General features: G+C 42.9%; 1 protein-coding gene across 4 annotated transcripts in view; it reads right to left on the reverse strand.

Annotated features, from left to right (window-relative positions):
- The window catches only part of LYST (lysosomal trafficking regulator), a 169,026-nt gene that overhangs the window by 112,914 nt on the left and 29,482 nt on the right, over positions 1-26,630 (reverse strand). For all 4 annotated transcript variants that reach the window (XM_037895287.2, XM_037895289.2, XM_037895288.2 and 1 more), the window contains exons 2-4: positions 11,314-11,409; positions 6,721-6,919; positions 498-588 (exon numbers count right to left, since the gene is read on the reverse strand). In XM_037895287.2, coding sequence (XP_037751215.1) covers positions 498-588; positions 6,721-6,912 — 283 coding nt within the window. In that variant the 5' untranslated portion in view covers positions 6,913-6,919; positions 11,314-11,409. The remainder of the gene's footprint in view (positions 1-497; positions 589-6,720; positions 6,920-11,313; positions 11,410-26,630) is intronic.

Raw genomic sequence — 26,630 nt, forward strand, 5'->3', positions numbered from 1 at the left:
CAAAAATATTTTATACACTATACACGAACAGGTTTGAGACATTAATTTTTAAGTGATATATTGTTTTAAACTAATCCTGATAAAGTCACTAATTTATCACATGTCCACAAGCAGGCTTGTAGTTGAGTCTGTCAAGCTGAAAATTAAACTGGGCTTAGCTGCCCCAAGACGGGCAGTAAATTACACATACAGTAGACTATCAGACTTGCTTTATAAGTATGGTGAATCTACACATGGTAATAAGACTTAGATAAACAAAGGACTTAAAATATAGAGGAATGTGGGGACAATTCTATGTAAGATACTTTAGTCTTCCCTCTATCGGTAGAAAGTATACAGAACTCAAAAAAAGGAAGTCGCCAGTCTGAAATGTAAGACTCATTGCCTGATAAAATTCCTTATTACGTATGGTTTTGAATCCATCATTTTTAAGTCACATTATTACAATACATAAATTTTTGCTATGATTCTGATAGTGTAGTATGATGAAAACATACCTATCGCTTTTTCTTCTTGGACAGGTATTTTCCACACCAATGGTAGAAGTGACAGGAGGAGAGTTAGAAGTTCTTCTCGACATGTCAGCTCCTGGATTGGAAACAAAGTATTTTTAAAACTTCATGTTTTGTACTTTTACAGAAATAGCTGGACTTTTCCATCTGCCATAGATGTCCTAATGTAAATTTTGTTAAGAATTAAACACTCAGTTCCCTGCATCCCCAAAAGCTACACTAGAGAAATAACTAATCTATGCAGAAAAATTGTTCTTACCATAAACCACAGCCAATCAGAAAGCATTGCAAATATTTAGCACATCTTTGCAATTGAGTCAATAAGTGTCAAAGTTATCCAAACCTTTCTTGTTGAAAGACTTCCTCACCCAAGGGAGGAAAAAAACATTAAGTGAAAATTGAAAGCAAGTAACTGTTGATCTGAAGGGAGGCCATAAGAAACAGAACTGTGTATGCAAGACAAGCTTTTTTTTTTTTTTTTTTTTTTTTTTTTAAATTAAATAGCATCTGTATTGCCTTCCCACATTTAAAAAAATGTCCTTCTTTTGAGGCTGTAAGTTACCTATTAAAGGAAGAAGTTATCTGCAACAAGGCACAATGGGAGAATGGAATTCTGCGGAGGGGAAAAAAGTTTATATTCCTGTAATTTTGTTTCTCTGAAATTGTCACTCCTACCGAGATTCTGGAACTCTCAACACAAAGAATTTTGAGCACAAAGGGCAGCAGGAAACAAGATAGAGCAGGGGTGGGCAAACTTTCGCCCGAGGGCCACATCTGGGTGGGGAAATTGCTTGCAGGGCCATGAATGTAGGGCTCAGGCAGGGGGTTGGGGTGCAGGAGGGAGTGTGGGATGTGGGAGGTGGTGCAATGTCCAGAAAGGGGCTCAGGACAAGGGGCTGGGGCAGAGGAGGGGTATGGGGTGTACAAGGGGGCTCAGAGAAGGGGGTTAGAGTGCAGGAGGGGGTTCCACATTCCCGGCCAGTGGAAGCTTCGAGGGAGGTACCCACAGGGAAGGGCAGCGCACGGAGTTCTCTGCACCCTGTCCCCCCGAGGCTGCAGGGACGTGGTGCCGGTCGCTCCCCGGAGCAGCGCGGGGCCCTTGGCGCCACGGAGGTGGCAATCCCGCAGGCCGGATCCAAAGCCCTAAGGGGCCAGATCTGGCCCCCGGGCTGTAGTTTTCCCACCCCTGGGATAGAGCATGAACAAAACTCCTCACTGGCCTTCATACACCACACTCTGCCAGGGTCAATACTCCTTAAGAGCGGAGGATTTTCCACTAGTCTCCACACTAAGGAACTAAGCCCCCAAGACTGGAGTTTTAGCAGATGCTTTTCCCTGAAGAAACAGTTTTTCAGAAGCCTCAAGAAGCTGTGAAATCAGCTTACAAACATGTTATATTGTTCTTGGGAGCCAGGTAGATGATTATATTTATTTATAAATCAAATAAGTAAAAAAATACCATCTAGCTCTTATATAGCACTAATCATCCATAGATCTCAAAGGAGTTTACAAACAAATAGTGGTCAGTATCATTTTACAGTGAGAGAAACTGAGGCACGGAGACTAATTTGCTGTGGTGGCAGCACCAAGGTTTCTAAGTCTTCTTCTCGTGACTGTGGGACTTGGAAGAGCTCCATCCCCTTGTGCCGAGCAAGTGGAGGGAGCATCCAGTCTCTTGGATTTAGAGGAAGATGTAGCCCCATGCTTATGGGAGTGCTTCTGAAGGTTCCAACTAGGCCCCACCATGAGGTCAGCTCTGGCACCAGAGTCAGACGTTGTAGTAGGAGGTGCATGCCTCACTGAATCAGGCTGATGTTCGAGAGGGTTCTCCAGCCTCGGTCTGAGCGCCGTCTCATGCCATCTCCATGAGAAATTTGAAGCTCAGCCTTCCGGCTTCTGCTGGAGAAGGATTGACAATTGCTACATCTAACGCAACGTGAGCTTCTCCCAGGCAGTAGAGGTAGCATTGATGGCCATCACTGACCAAGAAGGATTGTGGGCAGGAGGCACAGATTTTGAAGCCCAGGATACTGGGCACAGTCTGGTGACTGCCTAAGAAACTGGGGGAGGGTGCATCAGGTGAACTCACAATTCTATTCTAAAACTATAATCAAACTACTAAGTACTAAAACTAGGAAAGATAAACTAATAAACTGTAGATAAAACTGGTTATTAAATTACAGCTGTGATCTTGTCAAAGTTCAGAGACGAGGATATTGAACATTCCAACCCGGACAAGTGGTGGTGAGAAAGAACTGGAAACGTGGTCTGCTCACCCTGCCCTTTATTGCCTTGGATGGAAGCACAATGCAAGTCAGGGCACATGCACGGACCAACGGATACTACTTTCAAGTTCTCTGACTCCAGGCACATGGTGTGCATGCGTAACCCTCAATGGAATACAATAGGGTTATTGAAAGAAGAACTCTACCTCTTTTGCACAAGTTAACATTGCTGTTATGTAATACATGGATATTTAAGTCAGTTCTTATGGTCTTGGAAGCTTGTCTCCAGAGACAGGAGAATGAACCTCTGTCTCCTGAGTGCCAGGTAAAAATATATATTGCTAACAGAGTTTTTCCTGGAAAGGAATGAACAATAGCTTTCAGCCCAACGTGAGCAGGACAGGTAGGTCTGTGTAATCAATTCAAGATAGCTACTTTTCCAGATGCATTTATTTATGCAGGAACTTTACACAGTGTAACCTCTAAAATTTCCACTGAAATCAAAAGAGGGACCTGCAGCACCATTGGTAAAGTATACAGTTAACGGCAAGCTACAGTGAATGTTTTTCCCCGTTACTTTGAAATCACATGTCTCAGCTACACCTTTGAAATGTTCCCCATTTATGCATATGTAGAATGATATCTTTTAATTACATGATCAGATACTACTTTTCCCCCAGGACTTCTGCCTCATTCAGCGCACAAGATAAACACATGGCACAGAATTATGGTTGCATGGAAAACCATAAAATTGGTATTTATTAACTTTCAAAGACTTCACTTTGCAACCTAAAGGCTAATATAGTTTGTGTCTGTAACTAAATGCATTAAACACCACTCCTAATATGGAACCAGGCATATAAATTTTAGTGGTGGTTCCATTCAGGTCATTAAAGCCTATTCCGCTTGTTCCAGTTCTCTGTCACCCACTTCTCCTATGCCCAGGTCTACTTCCTCCCTTGGGCTGCTTTTTGCCACTTCCTTCTCCCTGACCAATGGGAAACTGCATAATAAGAAAAGGAAAGTGTACCTGTCAAGACTATTTCTCTTTTGTTCTTCCTTCCCCACCTCGATTGTTCTCTTGTTCCCCATAACAAAGAGCAAGAGATTCCTAAAGATGTTCTTACAAAAAAGTTGCCACTTATACTGCTTAATACAGTGAAACAGGCAGGTAGTATAATCACTAGAATCAATGGAGCAAAAGGTAGGAATGAAGGCTTGGTCTACACTGAAATGTTATATCTGCATAGTTACATCAGTCAGAAATGTGAAAAAACAACACCGACAGTTATGTCAACAAAACCTCCATTGTGGACACAGCTATGTCCAAAAAACAGTGCTTCCTGTCAACGTAGTAACATCTTTCAGGGAGATAACGTTCCTACATGGGTAGAAAAACTTTATTAATGCAGGCCAAATCTCTACACTAGAGGGCAATGCCAGCATAGCTATATCGGTACAGTCTCCACAGCATAACCTCTTCCTCCTGCAGTTCTCCTGACCAGTCTTCCACTGAATTTATTTTATCCTTGTTTTCTACTTATCTACAAAATGAAACCTTCAAGCACTTTTAGCACATTTCATTTTACAATGAATCAGTACAAGAGAGAAATAAATGAAAATTTGCAATGTGCCAAAAATGCAGTGGCCTGCTATTAGGTACATCAGGTTTAGGGAAAAAAAACCCCAAACATTCCTATATTTTTATATATTTATAAATATATAATAGAGCCCAACTCACCCCACAACAATAAGACTAGACAACATACACAGTTATAATGTGTTCCTCAAAGCACTATATAAACATTAATAGCTGTCCACTTAACAGCTTTTACAAGTGTCAGTTAAAAATTATGTTAACTGACCCGGCATCAAAATCTCTCTCTCCTAGGCTTCCATCAGTTAAATATGAAGTTCTGATGACAAAAACAAAAACAAAACAAAAAACCCAAAACCTGTCTCTTATCCACAGATACAATATAAACAGAAAGTAATACAGTTAAATCCACTCTAGACCTGGAGTGCAAAACTAACCCACAGAAGATATTAATTAGAACCTACTGTGCATCAAATTATATGAGGAAGGTTGGCATGAACACAAATAGTATCAATATTCTACAATACTGTGGTTTCAACATGTTCTCGGAATTAGAATTAGGATAATGACGAGACTCTGAATCCCAAGATATTTATGGAATTTAAACCTGTAAAAATAATTAGCATTAACGAAGAGCTACAAAATCTGAGTGGGAAATTTACTGTTCTCCCTGGTACTTACAAATCTTTAAAGATTCATAAAGTCCTTACACAAATCTGTAGGTGCCATCATCTACAAAAACATTTGGGATCCACAGAGACTGTAAAAGTGCATTTGTAATGTCAGTCCTAAAATTCTACACCTTTGAGCCAGTGCACTGCAAGGAACTAGTTCTAGAATTGTCTGAATTTCTATTAAATGCGAATGAATACTCAAAAGTTAGAAACAATGCAGTTGTAAACAGGATAACTTATAAAACAAATAACTTAATGAGACCATGAAGCTTCATCTGCACCATATGAGGTAGGTAATAACTGCATCTTAGTTTATCAGAGAGCCAATGTAATATTAAGAGTTGTGTTTTGCAGATAGCAGTACCACCCGCTTTTATGGAGATTGTTTGCCTTGTTTATTAAAATGTGTACTTTGTAGGGAAGATTTCTGGGTTGCTGGATTAGCTGATGTTGACATTATTTAGAAACAAAGACAAGAGTTGAAGACTATAGTATTATTGTTTAAACTGGAGACCGCTATCAGAATAGATTAGAAATGTGATTATGGAAAAGAAGTGCACACAAACAAAAAAGGAACTATTAGTTTAAAGACTTCACTATCATCTTGAATTTAATAGGCTTTTTAAAATTCCAATTTCTGTTTAAGTACAGTATGGCTTGTACATTTAAAAGGCATTTCAAAAAATACTAAATTTTTTCGCTCCGTGTTGATGTTATAAGGGTTTTTTTAGCAAGGGATAAATTGACTAAAAATGGGAAAATGCAAAGGGCTGGCAAATGAGCAAAGTGAACAAACTGAGAAAAAACATTATCAGCGTGAGCTAACTTTTCAGTTAACAACAATGCTTTAGATTTCTGTAAGAGTCTGGTTGAATGGGAGAACCTGGGGGAAAACCCAGAGATGCCATGTGAAATAGGAGATCACATTCTAGGGTGTTGGTGACACAGCGTGCATGGATATTGAGCAGGAATGGCAAAAAATTTTACACAAAAGCTTTTGGGGGGGGGAGGGGGGAGGAGACAGGACGACAGAAAATTGGGTTTTTGACAACATGATACTTAATTGTAAGTGTCTGCTTTCCTCCCCTCCCCCCCCTTGGGCTTTTGGTTGAGGGAAAGTCAAAATTCTCTGCTAAAAATTGAGTGAAAAAAGAGTTTGTTGGTTTTGCTGACATTTTATATAGGAAAAAAACCCAACATTTTCCAACAAGCTCTAGTATTTTAGCCTCTGAACAGTGGCGAGGAGATTTCCAATACTGCACTGTATAGCATCTCTAGAAGTGGGTGTCTCTCTCGTTTAGGCCTGCACCCCAACTACAAATTCTAGTCCCAGTACTGCAGTCTTATCTTTTAGCACAGACCCCGGAAGACCACCATGCTAGTGGAACACTAGCTGTTTCAAAGGAGCATGCATTTACCTATTTGTCCTTTTTCTAGTAAGGACAGAAAGAAAACTGCTACTATTAAACAAAATAAAAAAAAGTATGGTCTTTCACACTTCCTTTTTAATCATGTTCACACAATACCATGCAAAATAAGAAAACCCAGAGAAGAAAGTACAAAATCTCAAAGGGAAAATACAAACAAAAAAGCTTATCAAAGAGGCACATCCTGCCACAAACATATTTTCTTCAAAAACACAACAGCAGAAGTGCAAACTGCTGTAATGCAAATATAATCTACAAGTTACTCAAAACTATGAAAACTATTACCTGATCTATGTTGGAATTGAGCGTGGTAAGCAAAGTAAAACCACGACCCTGAACAAGGTATTGTCCAAGTGCTGCCATGTGAGTTTCCTCCTCTTCCTCCTCCCTGGCCTCAGCCCTCTGGACAACAGCATTGCAGAGACGATTGACATCTATCAAAAATTCACGTGCCAGTGAATTACTGGCACTGCTCATGTCTGAGCTGCAAATACAAAAAAGAAAAAAAACAGAAGTATCAAAGAGTATCCTTTAAAAAGTTTACAATTCTCAAAATTTTGAACTGCACATGAAGTCTATAGGACTGAACAAGTTTAAAAAAATTATTTCTATTAGTTTAAAAAAAAAAAAAAAAAGTGTGGCTTCAGCTATTTTCACCCTCCATGAACTACACTAACCGTAAGTTAGTCACGGATATCCACCATCTGTAAATTTGAAGCATTTCTGTTTCTCATCCAGATCATGAGATATTTTCCATATACTCACGATTGCTTTTATATTTTCTAACTATTAACATGCAACACTCATTTATACAATATCTATTAGATGAACTTCCACAAAGCAAAGTTTCCCTTGTGAATGTATAAAAGGAAATTAATGGCTTAATTCCAGTTTTCTAGTAACCTAGAAGTAAGCTGTAATGCCCAGACTGCATATTTAGCAGCAGCTAAAACTTAAAGGAAAATGACTAAGTCAGAGGAAAATCAGACATCCCATGATGCAGGATTTAAAAAAAAAAAAAAAAAAAAAAGTCTAAATAAACACTGTGAATTCAAACTAAATGCATCTTCTCACACTCTATAAAGTATGCATGCATACTGTATACGTAGGCTGGGACTTTTCAAAGAAGATTAAGAGAGCTAAATGCCCAAATCCTATTGAATTTCAATGGGATTTGGGCATCTAGCTCCTCCTGTGGTTTTGAAAATCCCAGCACCACTGCGCAAGTGAGGCACAAGTACAGTAACTCCTCACTTAAAGTCATCCCAGTTAACCTTGTTTTGTTGCAGATTAATTAGGGAACATGCTCATTTAAAAGGTGTGCAATGCTCCCTTAGAACATTGTTTGGCAGCCGCCTGCTTTGTCCACTGCTTGCAGAAAGAGCAGCCCATTGCAGCTAGCTAGTGGCGGCTTGGAATCAGGGTGCACTGGCAGCCCCCCAATCATCTTCCCGCTCCCCTGCACTTAGGACGGAAAAACCCAATGCACCGCTACAGACTAGGGACCGAATGGCTAGGCAGCAGTTCTGCGGAAAAGGACCTAGGGGTGACAGTGGACGAGAAGCTGGATATGAGTCAGCAGTGTGCCCTTGTTGCCAAGAAGGCCAATGGCATTTTGGGATGTATAAGCAGGGGCATAGTGAGCAGATCGAGGGACGTGATCGTTCCCCTCTATTCAACATTGGTGAGGCCTCATCTGGAGTACTGTGTCCAGTTTTGGGCCCCACACTACAAGAAGGATGTGGATAAATTGGAGAGAGTCCAGCGAAGGGCAACAAAAATGACTAGGGGTCTGGAACACATGACTTATGTGGAGAGGCTGAGGGAACTGGGATTGTTTAGTCTGCAGAAGAGAAGAACGAGGGGGGATTTGATAGCTGCTTTCAACTACCTGAGAGGTGGTTCCAGAGAGGATGGTTCTAGACTATTCTCAGTGGTAGAAGAGGACAGGACAAGGAGTAATGGTCTCAAGTTGCAGTGGGGGAGGTTTAGGTTGGATATTAGGAAAAAAAATTTCACTAGGAGTGTGGTGAAACACTGGAATGCGTTACCTAGGGAGGTGGTGGAATCTCCTTCCTTAGAAGTTTTTAAGGTCAGGCTTGACAAAGCCCTGGCTGGGATGATTTAGTTGGGGATTGGTCCTGCTTTGAGCAGGGGGTTGGACTAGATGACTTCCTGAGGTCCCTTCCAACCCTGATATTCTATGATTCTATGATCCCCTAAGTTCCCTGTGCATAGCCGCCCAGCAGGCTATCAATTGCTGGCAGTTCAGCTGTCCCTCCCTGCACTGCCATGTCCTGTTCCTGCCCTCTGCTTTGGAGCTGCTCCCAGGAGCCTCCTGCCTGCTGGGGGGGGCGGGGGGGGGGAGGAGAGAAGAGGAAGGGAGGCTAATGTCCGGGTGTCCCCGTCGCCTCTGCTCCTGCCCCCCGCTTACTCCTTCTCCATACAGAGCTGGGGGCGGGGGACACGACAGGGCTCAGGACTGAGGGAGATTGCTGGCCACAGCTGCCATCTCAACTTGCTGATCTACTTAAAAAGGCAGGTTTCAGAGTAGCAGCCGTGTTAGTCTGTATTCGCAAAAAGAAAAGGAGTACTTGTGGCACCTTAGAGACTAACCAATTTATTTGAGCATCCGATGAAGTGAGCTGTAGCTCACGAAAGCTTATGCTCAAATAAATTGGTTAGTCTCTAAGGTGCCACAAGTACTCTTTTTTTTTTATTGAAGGCAGTGTACTTAGAGTAGGGTCAGCGTACTTAAAGGGGCACTGTGCATCTCCCCCCCCTCCCCACACACACACACACACACACACACGGTGTGTGTCTCTGTCTTCCATGCCATCTCCCCTCCCTCCATTCATGCTGCCTTGTAGAGTGTGAGGCTACATTAACAACGTGTTAACCCTTGAGGGCTCAGCCAAATGCAAGATCATTTAGTAGTAAGGCATTCCCTGGGAAATATCCCACCCTCTAACTTCACCACCTCAACCAAGCTTCACAATCATCATTGCAGTGTACAGTTATTAAATTGTTTGTTTAAAACTCTGTGTGTGAGTGAGAGAGATAATAGTTTTTTGTCTGGTGAAAAAAATTTCCCTGGATCCTAAACCTTCCCCGCCACCCCATTTACATGAACTCTTATGAGGGAAATTGGATTAGTTTAACATCGTCTTGCTTAAAGTCGCATTTTTCAGAAACATAACTACAACATTAAGCAAGGAGTTACTGTAAAGGGACTCCAGCATCTTTCCCAGGATAGGCTTTACTTTCAAAATCAAACTTTTAAAAATCATAAGTAAATTAGATCAAAACAGAGATTTAAAACTAAAACATCTCAATTTCTAATAAAATTTAATATTAAGTTTTGGATCTACCGGGATGGACAGTGGTCCTTTTAATTAAACAAATGATTGAAATAAATATTCATTAATAACGCATGTTGCTCAAAATGTGATTCTACTTTGGAGAAGACTCAAATGCAGTAGAGCAAGATTACTTTCAATTCTTCACATTATATATGTCCAAACATTTGAATTTTACTTTAAAATAAATGCACACAGTGCACTGGATTTCAGTATTTGGACACTTTAATATTTTTAAAAGCAAAAAATAAGAAAGAAGAAACATTTCTAGGTTATCTCCTCCCCTCCCAACTACTCCAGTGGAATTATGAAGTTTCTCTTTCCTCTCGTAAATAATATTATGGTAATATTGTTAGTTGGCCAGTAACACACACCGGCAATTTGAAATGAACAGGAAGGGAAAATTATTTATGTGGTAACTTCTAATATTACAGAAAGATCAAAAATTATCTATGCTACTGAAAAAGGTATAGTGAAAGTGGCATGAAACAGTGGTGGTGTAATAGAAAAATATTGGGTGCACTAGAATACACAAAAAGTGAAGAGCATAAATGCAGTATGACTCATTTCAGTTACTGGTAACAAGACTAAATATAAGAACCGAAAGTAAATTTAAAAAATAGAGTTAAGATGTGAGATCAGTAAGAACAGGCCCAGGTGTGACTCCCTCCACACCAACAAATAGGAATAAGGATCTCGAGGACTGCTTAACTCCATTCTTTAAAATACTTGTATTAATGTTGCTGAAATGGAGGAAAAAACCCTGTGCAGTCATTATGTCAAATATGTATCTTAAAATAATTTTAAACACAAGCCTACAATAATTTTGGGTTTAAGAAGTTATGCGATACTCAAAACCTCATCATGTGAATGTTGTGATCACTACTTCTTCCACTGAAAGCTGTATTTTGCACGAGCACCTTTTCATTCATAGCAATAAAATTGTACACTTAAAGAGCATAGGTGTCTGTAACATCGGACATCCTAACACTAAGTGTTTGGTCATAGAGAAGTCTCTGGCCAAGAAACAACTGGAACGAGGGGCTGGAAGGGTGGTTTACATACATATGAAAAAATGTGGCATTCAGGTCCAATCATTGCAACTTATGGTGCACGCAGAAGCTAGGAGCACTACAAAAGCTGAGCCTTCACCCTTGTGCAGTGGAAGAGAGGAAGAAAAAGCATGCTTTGTGACCAGAAAAAGGCTAAGCATGACAAGAGATCTTTGGAAGGAAAATGAAATGAAGGATGTTAAGAGACTCAAGGAAAGGGAGAGAGAAAAATTCAAACAAACAGAGATGAAAACAGAGACAAGAAACTCAGAAATTAACTCTTCCTTGTAAGAGATTTCAGTCTCCCCTATTTGAAAAAGAGAAGTGAGGTAAGTGTAGAGGCATCACTGATCTTAGCTGTTACCAATTATGACTCATGCAAATGCTACCAACGAAAATGCTATGCACACCTATGACGTAGAAATAAATATTTATGGTGTGTAATGTAAATGCTAACTGCTACTTACCAGGTTGTTGTTTTTAAATACAGCTTTTAACACATTTCTTTTCTTTTTACAAGAGAAAAAGAGATAAAACTTTAAGGAAGTATTCCCAGAATTTATCTGTAAGACAAGAGAAATGTTTGTAAGTCACAATTGTCTTTAAAAAAATATCTGTAATATGCTATTTTCTAATTCTGAAGTTAATAAAGTTTAAATGTAGTGTTTCATAAACTTATGAAATTGACCAATAAATCCTTCTCAAGTCTTTTTTGAGTGTCAGGATGGAGGATTGACTCTGGTAACAGGGAATAAAGATTACGCAAGCTAATAACATAAAACAACATAAAAGCTACTGTAGTTCAAATATTTCGAGGCAAATTATTGACAAATGTTTTTCCACAGAAGTGATGCCAAAATTTTCAGATTGGCCATCATTTGCATGTATACACAGACTTTCTGAGCATTAACACCTGTGACTACAAGTGAGGAGCAAATATTAGAAGCCATGAATTATACAAACAAATGTAAATGCTTGAGAAGTGCATACACAGGTGTAAGGACTAACATAACTGAATGCAAAGATGGAGGACCCTTATTTGGGTGCTACCACAAAAACATATAATATCCAATATCTAAAGGCCTAAATATGGGGGGGGGAGGGGAAGGGAGAGAATTCATGAGTTTAGGAAAGAAACAGTAAATCAAAATCATTGCCAGGCTTACAATCATTATTACAATACAACTGACAAAGTGGGCAAGACCATACCCTAGGCAAGATGAAAGTAAGTGCTATGCTTAGATAGGAAGAAGTATGCAGTATACAAAGATAAGATTGTCTTGGAGACGAACAAAGATGGCTAGGAAAAAAAGGGATCCAACTTGTGACTCATATGGCAGACTAACTAGGACAACAAGCTTAGGAAAAAAGCTTGCGCAAAAACCAAGGACCAGAATGAAGCTCCAGGTGTTTCACATGACATATCTATCTGACAGCCCTCTCATGCTTCCCTGTAGTCTAGCCAGGCTACAATGTTGAGCTGCAGTAGTTTCTCCAGCTTCAGGCAGCTATCTACCCCATCACTAGTTCAGGCAGGGAGTGAAGCAAAGTAGGTGACTCTCACCTGTGAGTAAAAATCACACATGGAGATGCACAAATCTTGGCAGCTCTGGACATAACTATAATAAAACTCTCAAGAACTTGCAGGGTTGGGCCACACAGACAGTTACAAATCTTTAGAGAAAATATACTAAATCAGAACATTTAAAATAGCAGTTTGTCTGACATAGCCATGAAGGAAAATTACTGTAGACAGAGCTCCCTTTATGGCTCTTTGACAAATCACCAAAATTTAAAAAGAGCAGTTGTCAATCAACTGGAAAATGAAGTTCCTGATTATCAATATACTTTTCCCCCCGTGTCTTTACGGTGTAAGAATTAAGGGGGGAAAAGGTTCTTCTGGTAGTACTTAAGTAACCTGAATCCCTCATTCTTTTCTAAATAAAAGGTATGCTTCAGAAGAGAGTTATTTAATGTTTTTAAATATCCCAAAACATGGCGGTCTTTGAGTGACTATCACATACAACATCTCCCATGCTTAAAATTAGGACAAATATTTTTTAAAATATAAAGGCCATGATGCCCATCATGTAGCCTCTACTATGATTCAGTTTGTCAAACTGTCAGCATTTGTTTCTTTTAACTTTTCAAAGTGAACTTTTATCTTCATCAAATGTCAACTGCTCAGTTTTCTAAGGTAACATGAATCCTTACCAACCCTCCACAGATTTCAGCCTCATGTTTCATCTGAGTTGTATTTAGAATACTAGTTGTAGTTAGTGCTTATATACAGTAACACCTTTTGACTGAAGGTGCTTTAGAGCAATGGCTCTGTAAAGCAGACAGCAAGTATTCTACCAATTTAACTTAGGTAAATGACATTTTCGAGGCTGTCCACTAATTTTCGGTGGACCATTTTAGTATCCCGTTCCATATGCAAAACCATATTCTTCTGAGGTGCCCAGCACTCACAACTCCAGTTGACAGCACTGCGAGTACACGTTGTCAGCATCTCTTGGAAGAGGAAGCTGGGGGTAAAGAGTCAAGTGCAAGAAGTCTCAAGTTGAGCACTCAAACAATAAACATTTCTATAAATAAGAATTAGTTCATAAAAAAGAGAGGGCCTTTGCAAGCATCACTATTACATCAAATGTGTCCTGGAAACTTATCAAATATGATAGCTTAATTATAACGTAGGCTGTATGGAGAGCAATCTTTAGCATGTATTACATCTGTAATAGCAGCAAGGAGACCAGAGCAAAATAGCCAAGCAGTTTTCTGTAAAAATACCTTCTGCCGCTTTCTTATTGTTCAGTTTAGCAATTTAAGCACTTGATAAGACCTATGAAGTGCTTTTAAGATCAATAATGAATGATTTCTCACTGTGACACAGTACTAGCATGCATTGTATACAGCTAAAGCTATGAAAACATACACTTATATCGTACATTGTTAGACACCTTCTCTTCCTCTTGCTGACTATAGCATTGACACTGGTCTCTCACAGACTGACACTTGCTCTTATTCTGAAGTAGCAAGCAAACTAATATGATTAAGAAGAAGTAGGTCTAGAGGGCCAAGAAGCAGCCCTACAAACGTCCAATATCAAAACATCACTGAGGAACTCTATCAACATTGCTTGGGCTCTTGTTAAATGGGCCCACCATCTCTGTGGAGGTAAGGTCTGAGCAACCTCATAAACTGGTTAATGCAGAACATAAGAACAGCCATATTCAGTCAAACCAATGGTCCATCTGCGAAATTCTGCCAATTTTGTTGGCCAATAAATAAACATGGAGGCTCCAGCATGACAGTGGGGAGCACAGGCCACTGGCTGCACAGAGATGGGAGATCACCCTGCATGCAGCCCCTCACCCTCCCGGGACACAGACTTGGCTGTGAGGCTGCAGCCAATCCTGACACAGCGTAAGGGCCAGGCCTGCCCCAGAGGGCCATGTCTGGGGCGGGTGTGTGGGGGGGTGCAGAGCCAGGAGTAGTTTCTGGAGATGTGTCTACCCTAGTTGCTCTCTGCATGGGAACTGAACTCCTTCCCCACTCCCAGCCCAGCTGGGACTAGCAACTGAACCCAGCACAGGGTATGAGCCACCACCAGATGGTGTGGGGCCTCAGTGGGGGAGGGGGGGGAAGAAGAGGAGGTTCTGAATAAGGGAGGAGTGAGGCTCAGCAGGGAGGTCTGGGGGAGGGGGCAGATGCATGAGGGTTGGGCAGATGGGTGGGGGGTGAGGGTCTGACCCAGCACCATCAGAGGTGTCTCCAGCCCTGCCCCCACCCAGTGATTTACCTCTATGCTGGCTGCTCCGGGTGCCTGAAATGACGCACCCGCACTGCTGAGGAGGGGCGCATGACTGGTTTTGCGACTTCCTTTTGCTTCCTCATCAGAAAGTCATTTTTCTGCAGGGAAGCAAAGAAATCCACACGGGACATGAATGCTGTGTGTGCGCAGTGGCACAGAATTCTTCCAGCAGTAAATGAGGATCAGTTTGGCATGATCCAACTTCAGTTTGAGAATGGCTTATGGGATGATTGGGATCAGGGGAAAAGGCGTACATCAGAGCCAAACCCCAACTGAGGTGCAAGGCTTTGGTCAAGGAGCTCTGACTGAGACCCGCTTGACAGCAAAACTGACTGTTCTTCCTGTTGTCTCTTGTCCCAAAGAGATAGCTGGTTAGAAGGCCCCATTCTGCAAATATGGACTTCAGCACACTGGACTTCAGATATCACTTACTATTCTGTGAAAAGTTCCTGCCAACGTGATCAGCCAGGAGATTCTGAGCCCCAGATAAGTGAGTGGCTGTAGGAATAATGCTCTCCTTGATGCAGAACAGCCAAAATTTCCTCACCTCCTGACAGGGATGGTTGGAGCAAGCTCCTCCCTGCTTGCACACGCAGTATATTATGGTAGGGCTGTTGGTGAGCATGTGAACTGCAGAGTCCCTGATGTGATCCCAAAAGGCTCATCAGACATCATAAATGGCTTGAAGTTCCAGGGTGTTGATATGCAGGGAAGCTTCCTGTTTTGACCACAAGCCCTGAATTTTCAATGTCCTTGGATGCGTTCCCCGGCCTACTAAGGAGGCATCAGTGACCTGGTTGGTGAGGAACAAGCAACTGGAAGGCCCTGGCATACATTATATTCAACTACCTACCATGGTAAGGAGTCCAGGATTGCTGGAAGCACTCAGACCAGCCTGTCCAACAAATGTCAACTCGGACGATAGACCAACTTCAGCCACATTTGAAGAGGACAAAGGCACAATCTCATATGCTGGATTATGTATGTGCATTCAGCCATAATGTCCAACAACCTGAGGCATATACGGACCATGGTTAAGATTGATACCGCAGAACCAGACATAGGCCATGAATCGTCATAGTTCATTCTGCAGAAGTGTTCTCAAACTCAGAATCTAGAAGGGCCCCAATAAACTCAATTCTTTGAGGAGGTACAAGTGTCAATTTTCTACCTAGACAAAGAGCATGCTACTCTCTGCTGGTGTTCCCTTACAGAAACTTTCAGTTACATGAGTACATATTTCTGAAACACCAAATATTATACTTTTTTCTAAACCAAAGACATCAGTCCTATGTATGTTTTAGTACTATGTGCCAGTCTGTATGGGGCACAAAACCCATTTTCTGACTGACTCCTTGACTATGCAAGGTCCCTTTTTGGCAATTTTGTACGGCATAAGAATAAGTATTTACATCTGTATTTGTTAAAAACCTGAAGATACCAAGATAAACCTTAAAAGGACAGAATTATTTGAGAAACAGGAAAGTCCAAAACTGTGAAGTGATGTTATAGGCAAGTTTAATGATTAAAAGTAAATCGCTAGAATTAATCACACTGAAGTGAAAACACTACTGTCTAAACATTTCAAACAACTTTGCACCATGCTAAGTTCCTTTCATGGTTTGTTATAGAATAAGGATGATCTTATGGTTAATACACTGGACTTAAACTCGTGGTCTGTATAAATCATTGTTCAGACACAGACTTCCTGTGTGACTTTGGACAAGTCACTTCATCTGTGAAACAAGACACAGATTAAGATATATTCCCTCATCTATTTAGAATGCAAGCTCTTAGTGTAGTGACTGTATCTCTCATGCAGCTGCAAAGGGCCAAGAACAATGGGATCACAATCTCAGTGGGGACCTCCAGGTGTTACTACAGCACCACCACAAACACCACAACAGTGGATGTGGCTAACAGAAAAAACTTGTTCTTTGATGCACCAGACAAAAACAGTTTCTACTGGTAATATTTGTGCAGTCATATGGATCTCATTACCTTGAAGATTTTGCAAAACCTTTTATTTTATTTCAATTAAACTATTATAAGAATGATTGTTGATTTTACAGCAGGCATTGAATCTGGTGTCAGCATATCAGAGCAATGAGAAATCAGCTACTGTACTTGTATTTCTTGTGAAATGGTGTATCAGTATTGCTGTGGATTTACAGGACTGCACTACTTATCAACATGAAATAGATATCCGAAATGACAATGTCAACAAGCAGTGCTGCTTATGGAGTTATTTAGTCAGGCTTAATGGTCTGAATGAGAGAATGATGAAGTACTACCTATGAAATAAAGCTGGGAGAGTTAGTTAAGAGCATCTGTTTCTTGTAACTAACTACACAGTTTTTACTAAAAGGTAAAAGCTGTTGTCTTAAAGTGGAAGAATTATCTAGAGGACTGTACAAGTGTCTTATTGCATCTGACAGGCAATAACCAGCCTCTGGAAGGGCAGAATGAGCATCTCAAGAATCAATTTAAAGAGCAATCTAGAGAGAGGAAAAACAGGAAGTAATGACAAGCTGTCATAACCATACAGCTAAGGGTAGCCTAGAATTCCTCCTTACCTGTATGGGGTTAAGAAGCTCAAATAATCTGGTTGGCACCTGACCAAAAGGACCAATGGGGAAAAGATACTTTCAAATCGTGAGGGAGGGTGTATGCGCACTCTTGGGAAGCGGAGAAGCATCAGGTCAGAAAACTCCTTCTCCTATAAACCATCCTAAAAAAGTCTCTCATATTACAAACATTGTAAGTAAAAGCCAGGCAAGGTGTGTTAGATTATCTTTTGTTCTACTTGTGAATTTTTCCTTTGCTGGAGGGAGGTTTATTTCTGTTTTTTGTAACTTTGAAACTAAGCCCAGAGGAAGTTCTGTTGTGTTTCCGAATCTTTTGTTCCTCTGTAAAGTTATTTTCCATCCTGATTTTACAGAGGTGATTTTTTACTTTTTTTTTTTTTTTTTTTTTAAATAAAATCCTTCTTTTAAGAACCTGACTGATTTCTCTATTGTCCTAAGATCCAGGGGTTTGGGTCTGTGATCACTTTGTAACCAATTGGTTAGGAGAGTATTCTCAAGCTTCCCCAGGAAAGGGGGTGTAAGGGCTTGGTGGGATATTTCGGGGGAATAGGAACTCCAAGTGGTCCTTTCCCTGATTCTTTGTTAAAATCACTTGGAGGTGGCAGCGTACCCTCCAAGGACAAAGAATGTGTGCGTTGGGGAAGTTTTAACCCAAGCTGGTAGAAATAAGCTTGGGGGGTCTTTTATGCAGGTCCCCACATCTGTACCCTAGAATTCAGAGTGGGGAGGGAACCCTGACACAAGCACACATTCAGTATCTGTGTCTTGTCCATATTTGCTTTTTGGCAAATTTTAGTAAAAACAAGTACCCTTACGTTCAAAATGTAACGGTTTTCTACAGTATTCTTCATAAAGCCACCCAGGGCACTCAGCAGCAAATCAAACCTTTTCAATTTGGATATTTAAAAAAATGAGAGATGCAGAGCAATCTATCGAACACAAACAGAAAAACAGATATGTTTCATGTATTCTGTAAGTAAATTCAGAGTGTAGGAAACATGCCAGTTTCAACAAGCATCAGGATAAAACGGTTACACAACTTCTCTGAACCATTGTTCTTTGAAATGTGTTCATGTCCTTTCCAAGGCCCTGCTGACCTGAGCCCCCCTCAGTTCCTTTTTGCCTGGTACTCCCGACAGAGGGATAGGAGGGAGGGTATTGAAATGGACATGAACACCGCATCTCGAAGAACAGTTACAAGAAGGTAACCGTTTTTTCCTTCGTGTGCTTGTTCATGTCAATTCTGATCAGATGAATCACAAGCCCAAGTTCAGGAGGCGCCACTGACTGGAGTACCGCTCTACTAAAATGCCGTGTCGTCTCTGGCCTGCTGGGTAAATCGCATAATGTGCGGTGAAAGTGTGTATGGAGGACAATGTCGCTGCCCTGCATATTTCCTGGGTAGGAACCGGAGCCAGGAAAGCCGCTGAAGAGGCCTGTGCCCTGGTGGAGTGAGCAATGATCGGAAGGGCCGGCACCCCTGCCAGGTTGTAGCACTCTCAAATGCAGGACATGATCCACAATGAAATTCGTTGAGAAGAGACCGGAAAACCCTTCATTCTGTCCACCACAGCCACAAATAGTTGAATGGACTTCCAGAATGGTTCTGTTCTTTCGATATAAAAGGCTAGAGTTCTGTGGACATCCGAAGAGTGAAGCCTCTGCTCTTTGCTGCTTGAGTGCAGCTTAGGATAGAACACTTGGAGGAAGACGATGTCCTGGTTGATGTGAAACTGGGAGACAACCTTTGGGAGGAAAGCTGGATGTGGCCTGAGCTGAACTTCGTCCTTGTAGAACACTGTGCAAGGGAGCTCTGAGGTTAGGGCCTTGAGCTCAGACCCTCCTGGCTGAGGTTACTGCCACCAGAAACACCACCTCGTACAAGAGGTAGAGCAGGGAGCACGTCACTAGCGGTTCAAAAGGTGCTGTCAGTCTGGAAAGGACGAGGTTGAGGTCCCAGCCTGAGGTCCCATGCTGCCTGACTTGCAAGTATAGTCTGTCAAGACCTTTGAGGAAATGGCTGACCATAGGGTTGGTGAAGACTGACTGGCCCTCTAAGCCTGGATGGAAGGCAGAGATGGCAGCCACGTGAACCCTTACTGATGACATGGACAGCCCCAGCTGCTTGAGATGGAGAAGATTGTGCCACCTATATTAGACTGAGGTGAGTGTCGGGGATGAACGATGCTGCGCCGATCAGATTGAAAAATCTCTTCCACTTGGTAAGGTAGGTATCCCTGGTGGAGGGCTTTCTACTGCCAAGGCAGACTTATCTAACTGGGTCCAAGCAAGACAGCTCTGTCAGGTTCAACCATGGAGCTTCCATGCTGTGAGGTGCAGTGACTCAAAGTTCAGGTGCTGGAGACGACCATGATTCTGAGTAAGTAAGTCTGGGCAGAGCGGAAGGTGACTGGAGCTTCCACGGACACTTCCAGGAGTAATGTGTACCAATGCTGACGAGGCCAGGCTGGGGCGATCAATATCACTGAAGCTTGTTCCCTCCGAATCTTGAGGAGCACTTTGTGAACAAGAGGGATGGGCAGAAACATGTATAGGCAATAGCCTCCCCATGGTAAGGCTGAACATGTCCATGATGGAGCCCAGGCTGTGATTCAGGAAGGCGCAAAACTGCTGGTATTTCCTGTTGCATTGCAAACAAGTCTATCTGCGGAAAACCCCACTGATGGAAGATTGAGTTCGCAACATCCAGGCGAAGGGACCACTTATGGCTGTGGAACAAACTGCTGAGATAGTCCGCCAAGTTGTTCTGTACTCCAGGGAGATAAGATACTTGCAGATGTATCAAATGCTCTGCACAAGTCCCACAGCATGAGGGCCTCCTGGCACAGCAGAGAGAAGTGTGCACCCCTGTTTGTTGACATAAAACATCGCTATGGTGTTGACCAGGAGATGTGCATCAGTTATGACAGACAAGTGGGCTTGGAAAGTCTGGCATGCAAGGCACACTGCCCTCAGCTCTCTGACATTGATGTGGACAGTGAGTTCCACAGAGGAGGCTGCGACCTGAAGTGCCCACGCTGTGCAGTAGGGGGTGTATGCTCAGGGACTTGAGGGTGACCGTCAAGTCTTTTAAACTGTGCAGTTTCCTGTGTCTTTTCAGAGACTAGGGCCTGACCGTCGAAGGGTAGGTCTTGAATGGTCTGTTGGACTTTGTGAAGGAGTCCAGAGACCTGAAGCCAAGAGGACCTTCTCATTGCCACCCCCATAGCCATGGTTCGGGCAGCCGCGTCAGCACCTTTAAGATCCGCCTGCAAGGAGGCCCTAGAAATGAGTTTGCCTTCTTCCACCAAGGTATTAAATTCGGAGCGGGAGTCTGGTGGTAATAAGTCAGCAAACTTGGCCATTGCTCTGCAGGCGTTAAAAGGAGTACCTACTAATGATGGCCTGCTGGTTTGAAATGCATAGCTGGAAACCACCAGTGGAGTACACTTTTGTCCCGAACAAGTCCACCAATGTGATATGGCCGTGAAAAAAGCTAATGCAGTCTTGGGATGCATCAGGAGAGGTATTTCCAGTAGAGATAAGGAGGTGATGGTACCGTTATACAAGGCACTGGTGAGACCTCATCTGGAATACTGTGTGCAGTTCTAGTCTCCCATGTTTAAGAAGGATGAATTCAAACTGGAACAGGTACAGAGAGGGGCTACTAGGATGATCCGAGGAATGGAAAACCTGTCTTATGAAAGGAGACTCAAAGAGCTGGGCTTGTTTAGCCTAAGCAAAAGAAGGCTGAGGGGAGATATGATTGCTCTCTATAAATATATCAGAGGGATAAATACCAGCGAGGGAGAGGAATTATTTAAGCTCAGTACCAATGTGGACACAAGAACAAATAGAGATAAACTAGCCATCAGGAAGTTTAGACTTGAAATAAGATGAAGGTTTCTAACCATCAGAGGAGTGAAGTTCTGGAACAGCCTTCCAAGGGGAGCAGTGGGGGCAAAAGACATATCTGGATTCAAGACTAAGCTTGATAAGGTTATGGAGGGGATGGTATGATGGGATAGTCAAACATCAATTAATTGCCAAAATTAGGCTAATAGCAGTAAATATGCCCAATGGCCTGTGATGGGATGTTAGATGGGGTAGGATCTGAGTATTACAGAGAAGTCTTTCCTGGGTGTCTGGCTGGTGAGTCTTGCCCACATGCTCAGAGTTTAGCTGATCGTCATATTTGGGGTCGGGAAGGAATTTTCCTCCAGGGCAGATTGGCAGAGGCCCTGGGGGTATTTTGCCTTCCTCTGCAGTATGGGGCACAGGTCACTTGCTGGAGGATTCTCTGCACCTCGAAGTCTTTAAACCATGATTTGAGGACTTCGATAGCTCAGACAGAGGTTAGGGGTTTGTTACGGGAGAGGGTGGGTGAGAGTCTGTGGCCTGCGTTGTGCAGGAGGTCAGACTAGACTATCATAATGTTTCCTTCTGACCTTAAAGTTTATGATTCTATGATCTTTTCACCTCTGATTTTAAGAGGAGCATTCCTGAAACCCCTGACACTCCCTTTGATTTGTGGCATCCACCACCAAAGAGTTGGGCAGAGAATGAGAATAGAGATGCTCATATCCCTTTGAGGGAACAAAATATTTCTCTTAGCTGTAGGGGGCAAAGAGGCCAGAGTCTGCCACAAAGCTTTTGTGGTCTCATTTATAGTCTTAATGAGTGGGAGCGCAATACCCGAGGGCCCAGAGGGGGCAAGGATGTCCACAATGGGATCAGCATCCTCTACCAGTTCTCTGCCTGGAACCCCAGGTTCTGGGCCACCCTGCGCAACATCTGTTGTGGGACCCTGCTATTCTCCAAGGCCGGGGTCATTGAAGTACCAGCAATGGCCTCATCCGGGGAGGACCAGGACAAGAGCACCAGCACGTGGCCTTGGTCCCTACCCTCGCAGCCAAGAGGGTCGTGCTGTTCGTTGGGTTGCACCGGAGGAGGCTGGATGTGTTGCCAAGATCTAGACCTCCTGCTGCTGGACATATCTGAGCGATAGGACTCCACCTCAGACTCTGAGATCTCTGAAAAGGAAGATCACAGAGGAGTGGTACTGGGCAGTGCCTGGCCTCTGGAGATTGGTGCAGTCCCCCTACGTGGACAGCCGGCACCAGGGAGTGGCTCTGTGGAGATAGGAAGCAGCGTGACGTCATCACCAGTTTGCCCCTAGATAGAATAGGAGGCTGGGTTATCACCGGTGCCTCATCTCTCCTTGGAGAAGGTGGTGCCATCAGGCGACTAAGGTCTTGCGCTGCCTCAAAAGTCTCCAGAGTGGAGGGGAGTTGAACGTCCCCAGCCATGACGTCTGGACAACAGTAGTGGGCCAGACTCAACTGGACCCCTTGAGGAGTCAATGATCCCCTGGGAGGCCCTGGTCCGGAAGCAGGCTGGATGGTCTGAGACCTCCCTGCCGCTGGCTCCTAAGGCTTAGGAGTGGGAAAGCGCCCCGTCTCCTGCCTCTTTCTTCTGGCGTACAAGGGATGAAGATCGGTGTCTGCCGGAAGTCTTATGTTTGGCACCATGTCAGTGCCGGGAGTCCTTAGCCTCCTTTCTTTGTGCCAGCTCACGCTGCGCATGGGGGACGCGTCGCTTGGCACGGGCTCTGCTGACCTGGGGTTGGACTGCGGCCAGAGGGCTGCCTCCATGAGGAGAATTCCAAGTCTCTTCTCATGATCCTTAAGGGTCCTCAGCTGAAACACCTTGAAAATGCAGCACTTGTCTTTTTGGTGACTCTCGCCGAGGCACATCAAAATAAGGATGAGGGTCACTCCTTGGCATCAATTTCCCTCAGATTTCACACAATTTGAACCCATGCCCCGGCATTGGGGAATGAAATGGGGTGGACCCCCCAAATGGAAACTTAGTAGTTTCTCTAACTAATAATCTAACTATATACAACTGACAGTGGGACATTGCTAAAGGTGCTTGCAAAAGCAATAGCAAGGGAAGTTCCAGCTAGCCATCACCAGTGGTAAGAAGGAACTGAGGTGGGGTTGGGTCAGCAGGGACCTGTATTGGGCACCATGAAGGCGTGACTCCAGAAGGTGCCCAGGCCGACCTTACAGATACCGCTAGGGGAAAAATCTTCCGGCTGTCGTGCATGTGGCATGTGCACACCCGATTGGAACTGACATGAACAAGAACTCAAAGAAGATCTTTCATAATATTCTCAGTTACATAATTCAGTACAGGACTATTATAATTACCTAGCTCAACTTCAATCACCACTGGTACATTTAATCACGGTTTAAACCACCACTGTTGCATTAGTGGCTTTACACTGGAATAAGATGTATGTGAAGATGAGTCATCATTAGCTGATAAAACGCTGGATTTCTTTAACACTGCACTCAATTATTTACTTTAGAAAATATTTTTCTCTTCGTGTCATCATTTGTACCTATTATTTCTGTTCAGTGGAGTATTTTTGTCATCCCTTCCTCTGAAAATATACCATAGCAATTTTAATTAGACTGTTTGTATTTTAGTTTGGGATTTGAATTTTAAATGCTGGCTGTGTCATTTCAATAGACAAAGGACTAGAGTCACAATGCAGGATACCGGTATACTTCTGCCACTTCAAAGGAGAAATACTCCCCAGTGTATTTTTGACTTACTATATGTACAGTATTACAAGCATACTCTAATTACTGTGCTTAGTAAAGATATCTTTACATCATCTGCTGAAATGTTAAGTGAATGTTCACTTATCTTTACATTTGTTTCAAGGCATATTAAAAACTTGGTGAAAAAGCTAATCTCGAGAAGGACAAGAACAACAAATCAAGCAGGGCCAAGAGCCCCAGTTTAGAAACATGGCAGCTACTAAGTAACATTTTTCCATTCAGCAGGGGCAGGACCAGAATGATTACCAATGGGTGCAGCACAGCCTTTTCAAATGCAGCAATATAGGTTCCCTCCATTTGCTATTGCTCAGAACTTCAGAGTCAAAGCTAGAGACTAGAACTCATTAAAGAAAAATGGTTTTGATGAAAATGTCAATTAAAATGGCTTTTCTACTAAAGAAAAGCAATTCTGTTGTGGAAGAAAATTAAGTTTAATTTATTTTTCCAGTTTCTTTTGAACTTTTTATTGAAAATTTCAGAACACAAAATTTTGGGATTTTTTTTTTTTTAAAAATATCTGTCCATGAAATTTCTAAGACTTTTTTCAACATGTCCCATTAAAAGTAATCACATTCTTCAGCTTGCTAAAGAAAGAAGCTATTAACTCTTCCACTTTCAAAGTGAGTGAATCATTCAGCCTCCCAAGTGACGTGTGTTCCAGGCGTACCTTCAGTGTAGACAGGAGCAATCCTATACAACAACCATCCACCTCCAATTCAAGTGCATCAGCAGAAGACTAACCACATTTTGCTATTCCAAGTGCATCAGCCAATGATATTTAAGTAGCCTGGTTGACAGTCTCCGCACCACTGACATGAAGTAAAATTACATATTTAGAAATGTTTCAGAGTAGCAGCTGTGTTAGTCTGTATTTGCAAAAAGAAAAGGAGTACCTGTGGCACCTTAGAGACTAACAAATTTATTTGAGCATAAGCTTTCGTGAGCTACAGCTCACTTCATCGGATGCATTCAGTGGAAAATCCAGTCGGGAGATTTATATACATAGAAGACATGAAACAATGGGAATGTAGCAATAACAAACAAGCAGGGCCAGCGCAAGGATGTTTCGTGCCCTAGGCGAAAACTTCCACCTTGCACCTGCCCCCTGCAAGCCCTGCAACAGCTCCCCGCTCCCCCACTCCCCCCTGAGGCGGCCCCCCCCGCAGCAGCTCCCAGCCGCTGCCCTCTCCCCTCAGCCTGGGGAGCCGCGTGCAGCAGCTCCCCGCCCCAGCTCACCTCTGCTCTGCCTCCTCCCCGAGCATGCTGCCGCCGCTCCGTTTCTCCCACCTCCCAGGCTTGCGGCTCCAATCAGTTGTTTGGCGCTGCAAGCCTGGGAGGGAGAGAAGCAGGGTGGGGCGGTGTGCTCAGGGGAGGAGGCAGAGCAGAGGTGAGCTGGGGCGGGGAGCGGTTCCCCTGTGCATCGCCGCCCCCTCTCCCCGTTACTTGCTGCAGGCGGCCCTGCCCGCGTCCCCCTGCCTCCGCTCCACCGCCTCCCCGGAACGTGCTTTTGGCCGCCCCCAATCACTTGGCGCACTAGGCAACCGCCTAGTGGTAGCATTGGCCCTGTTAACAAGGCTACCAAATTTTCCTCTCTTTTTTAAACACTAAACAAAGACTGGCCTTTCATTTGACAAGAGCCTCAACTTTGAAATGTGCTATCAGTGAAGCCAACTATACTTTAATAGAGCTTAAATTTAAATTTAAAACAACATCCTTTCAACTTATTAGGACTGACATGGTTTATCTTGGCTCATGACTTCATGCGTTGTGAAGAACTATGCCATGATTCACAGTAACTAGCACTACAAGCAGGATGCTCATGACTGTACATTAAATTACATGCATTCCCATTAACTTTGCGGGTATTTTCACAAGTCACCTTTAAACGCTGATATTTATCAATACTCACCACACAGTATCTGAGCTACTACAATTAATTCCTGTACCAAGTATTGTAAATACAGTGGTCTCTCAGATATCAGTGAAACATACAATACTCAATTTACATTTAAACAGTCAGAGAAGAAATGTTTATATGAGACATGTTTTTCACCTTTGTTGGTGACTAACACCTTGATACAGGCTCTACAGACATATATTTTCATAATATTACAGAATCATAGAAGATTAGGGTTGGAAGAGACCACAGGAGGTCATCTAGTCCAACCTCCTGCTCAAAGCAGGACCAACCCCAACTAAATCATGCCAGCCAGGGTTTTGTCAAGCCGAGCCTTAACAACTCCTAAGGATGGAGATTCCACCACCTCCCTAGGTAACCCATTCTAGTGCTTCACCACCCTCCTAGCGAAACAGTGTTTCCTCATATCCAATCTAGACCTCCCCCACTGCAACTTGAGACCATTGCTTTTTGTTCGGTCATCTACCACCACTGAGAACAGCTAGCTCCACCCTCTTTGGAAACCCCCCTTCAGGTAATTGAAGGCTGCTATCAAATTCCCCCTCACTCTTTTCTGCAGATTAAATAAATTCAGTTTCCTCAGCCTCTCCTCATAAGTCAGGTGCCCCAGGCCCCTGATCATTTTCTTTGCCCTCCGCTGGACTCTCTCCAATTTATCCACATCCTTTCTGTAGCGGAGGGCCCAAAACTGGACCCAATACTCCAGATGTGGTCTCACCAGTGCCAAATAGGGGAATGATCACTTCCCTCAATCTGCTGACAATGCTCCTACTAATGCAGCCCAATATACCATTAGCCTTCTTGGCAACAAGGGTACACTGTTGACTCA

The sequence above is a fragment of the Chelonia mydas genome, chromosome 3 (genome assembly GCF_015237465.2).
Source record: "Chelonia mydas isolate rCheMyd1 chromosome 3, rCheMyd1.pri.v2, whole genome shotgun sequence".
Lineage (NCBI taxonomy): Eukaryota > Metazoa > Chordata > Testudines > Cheloniidae > Chelonia > Chelonia mydas.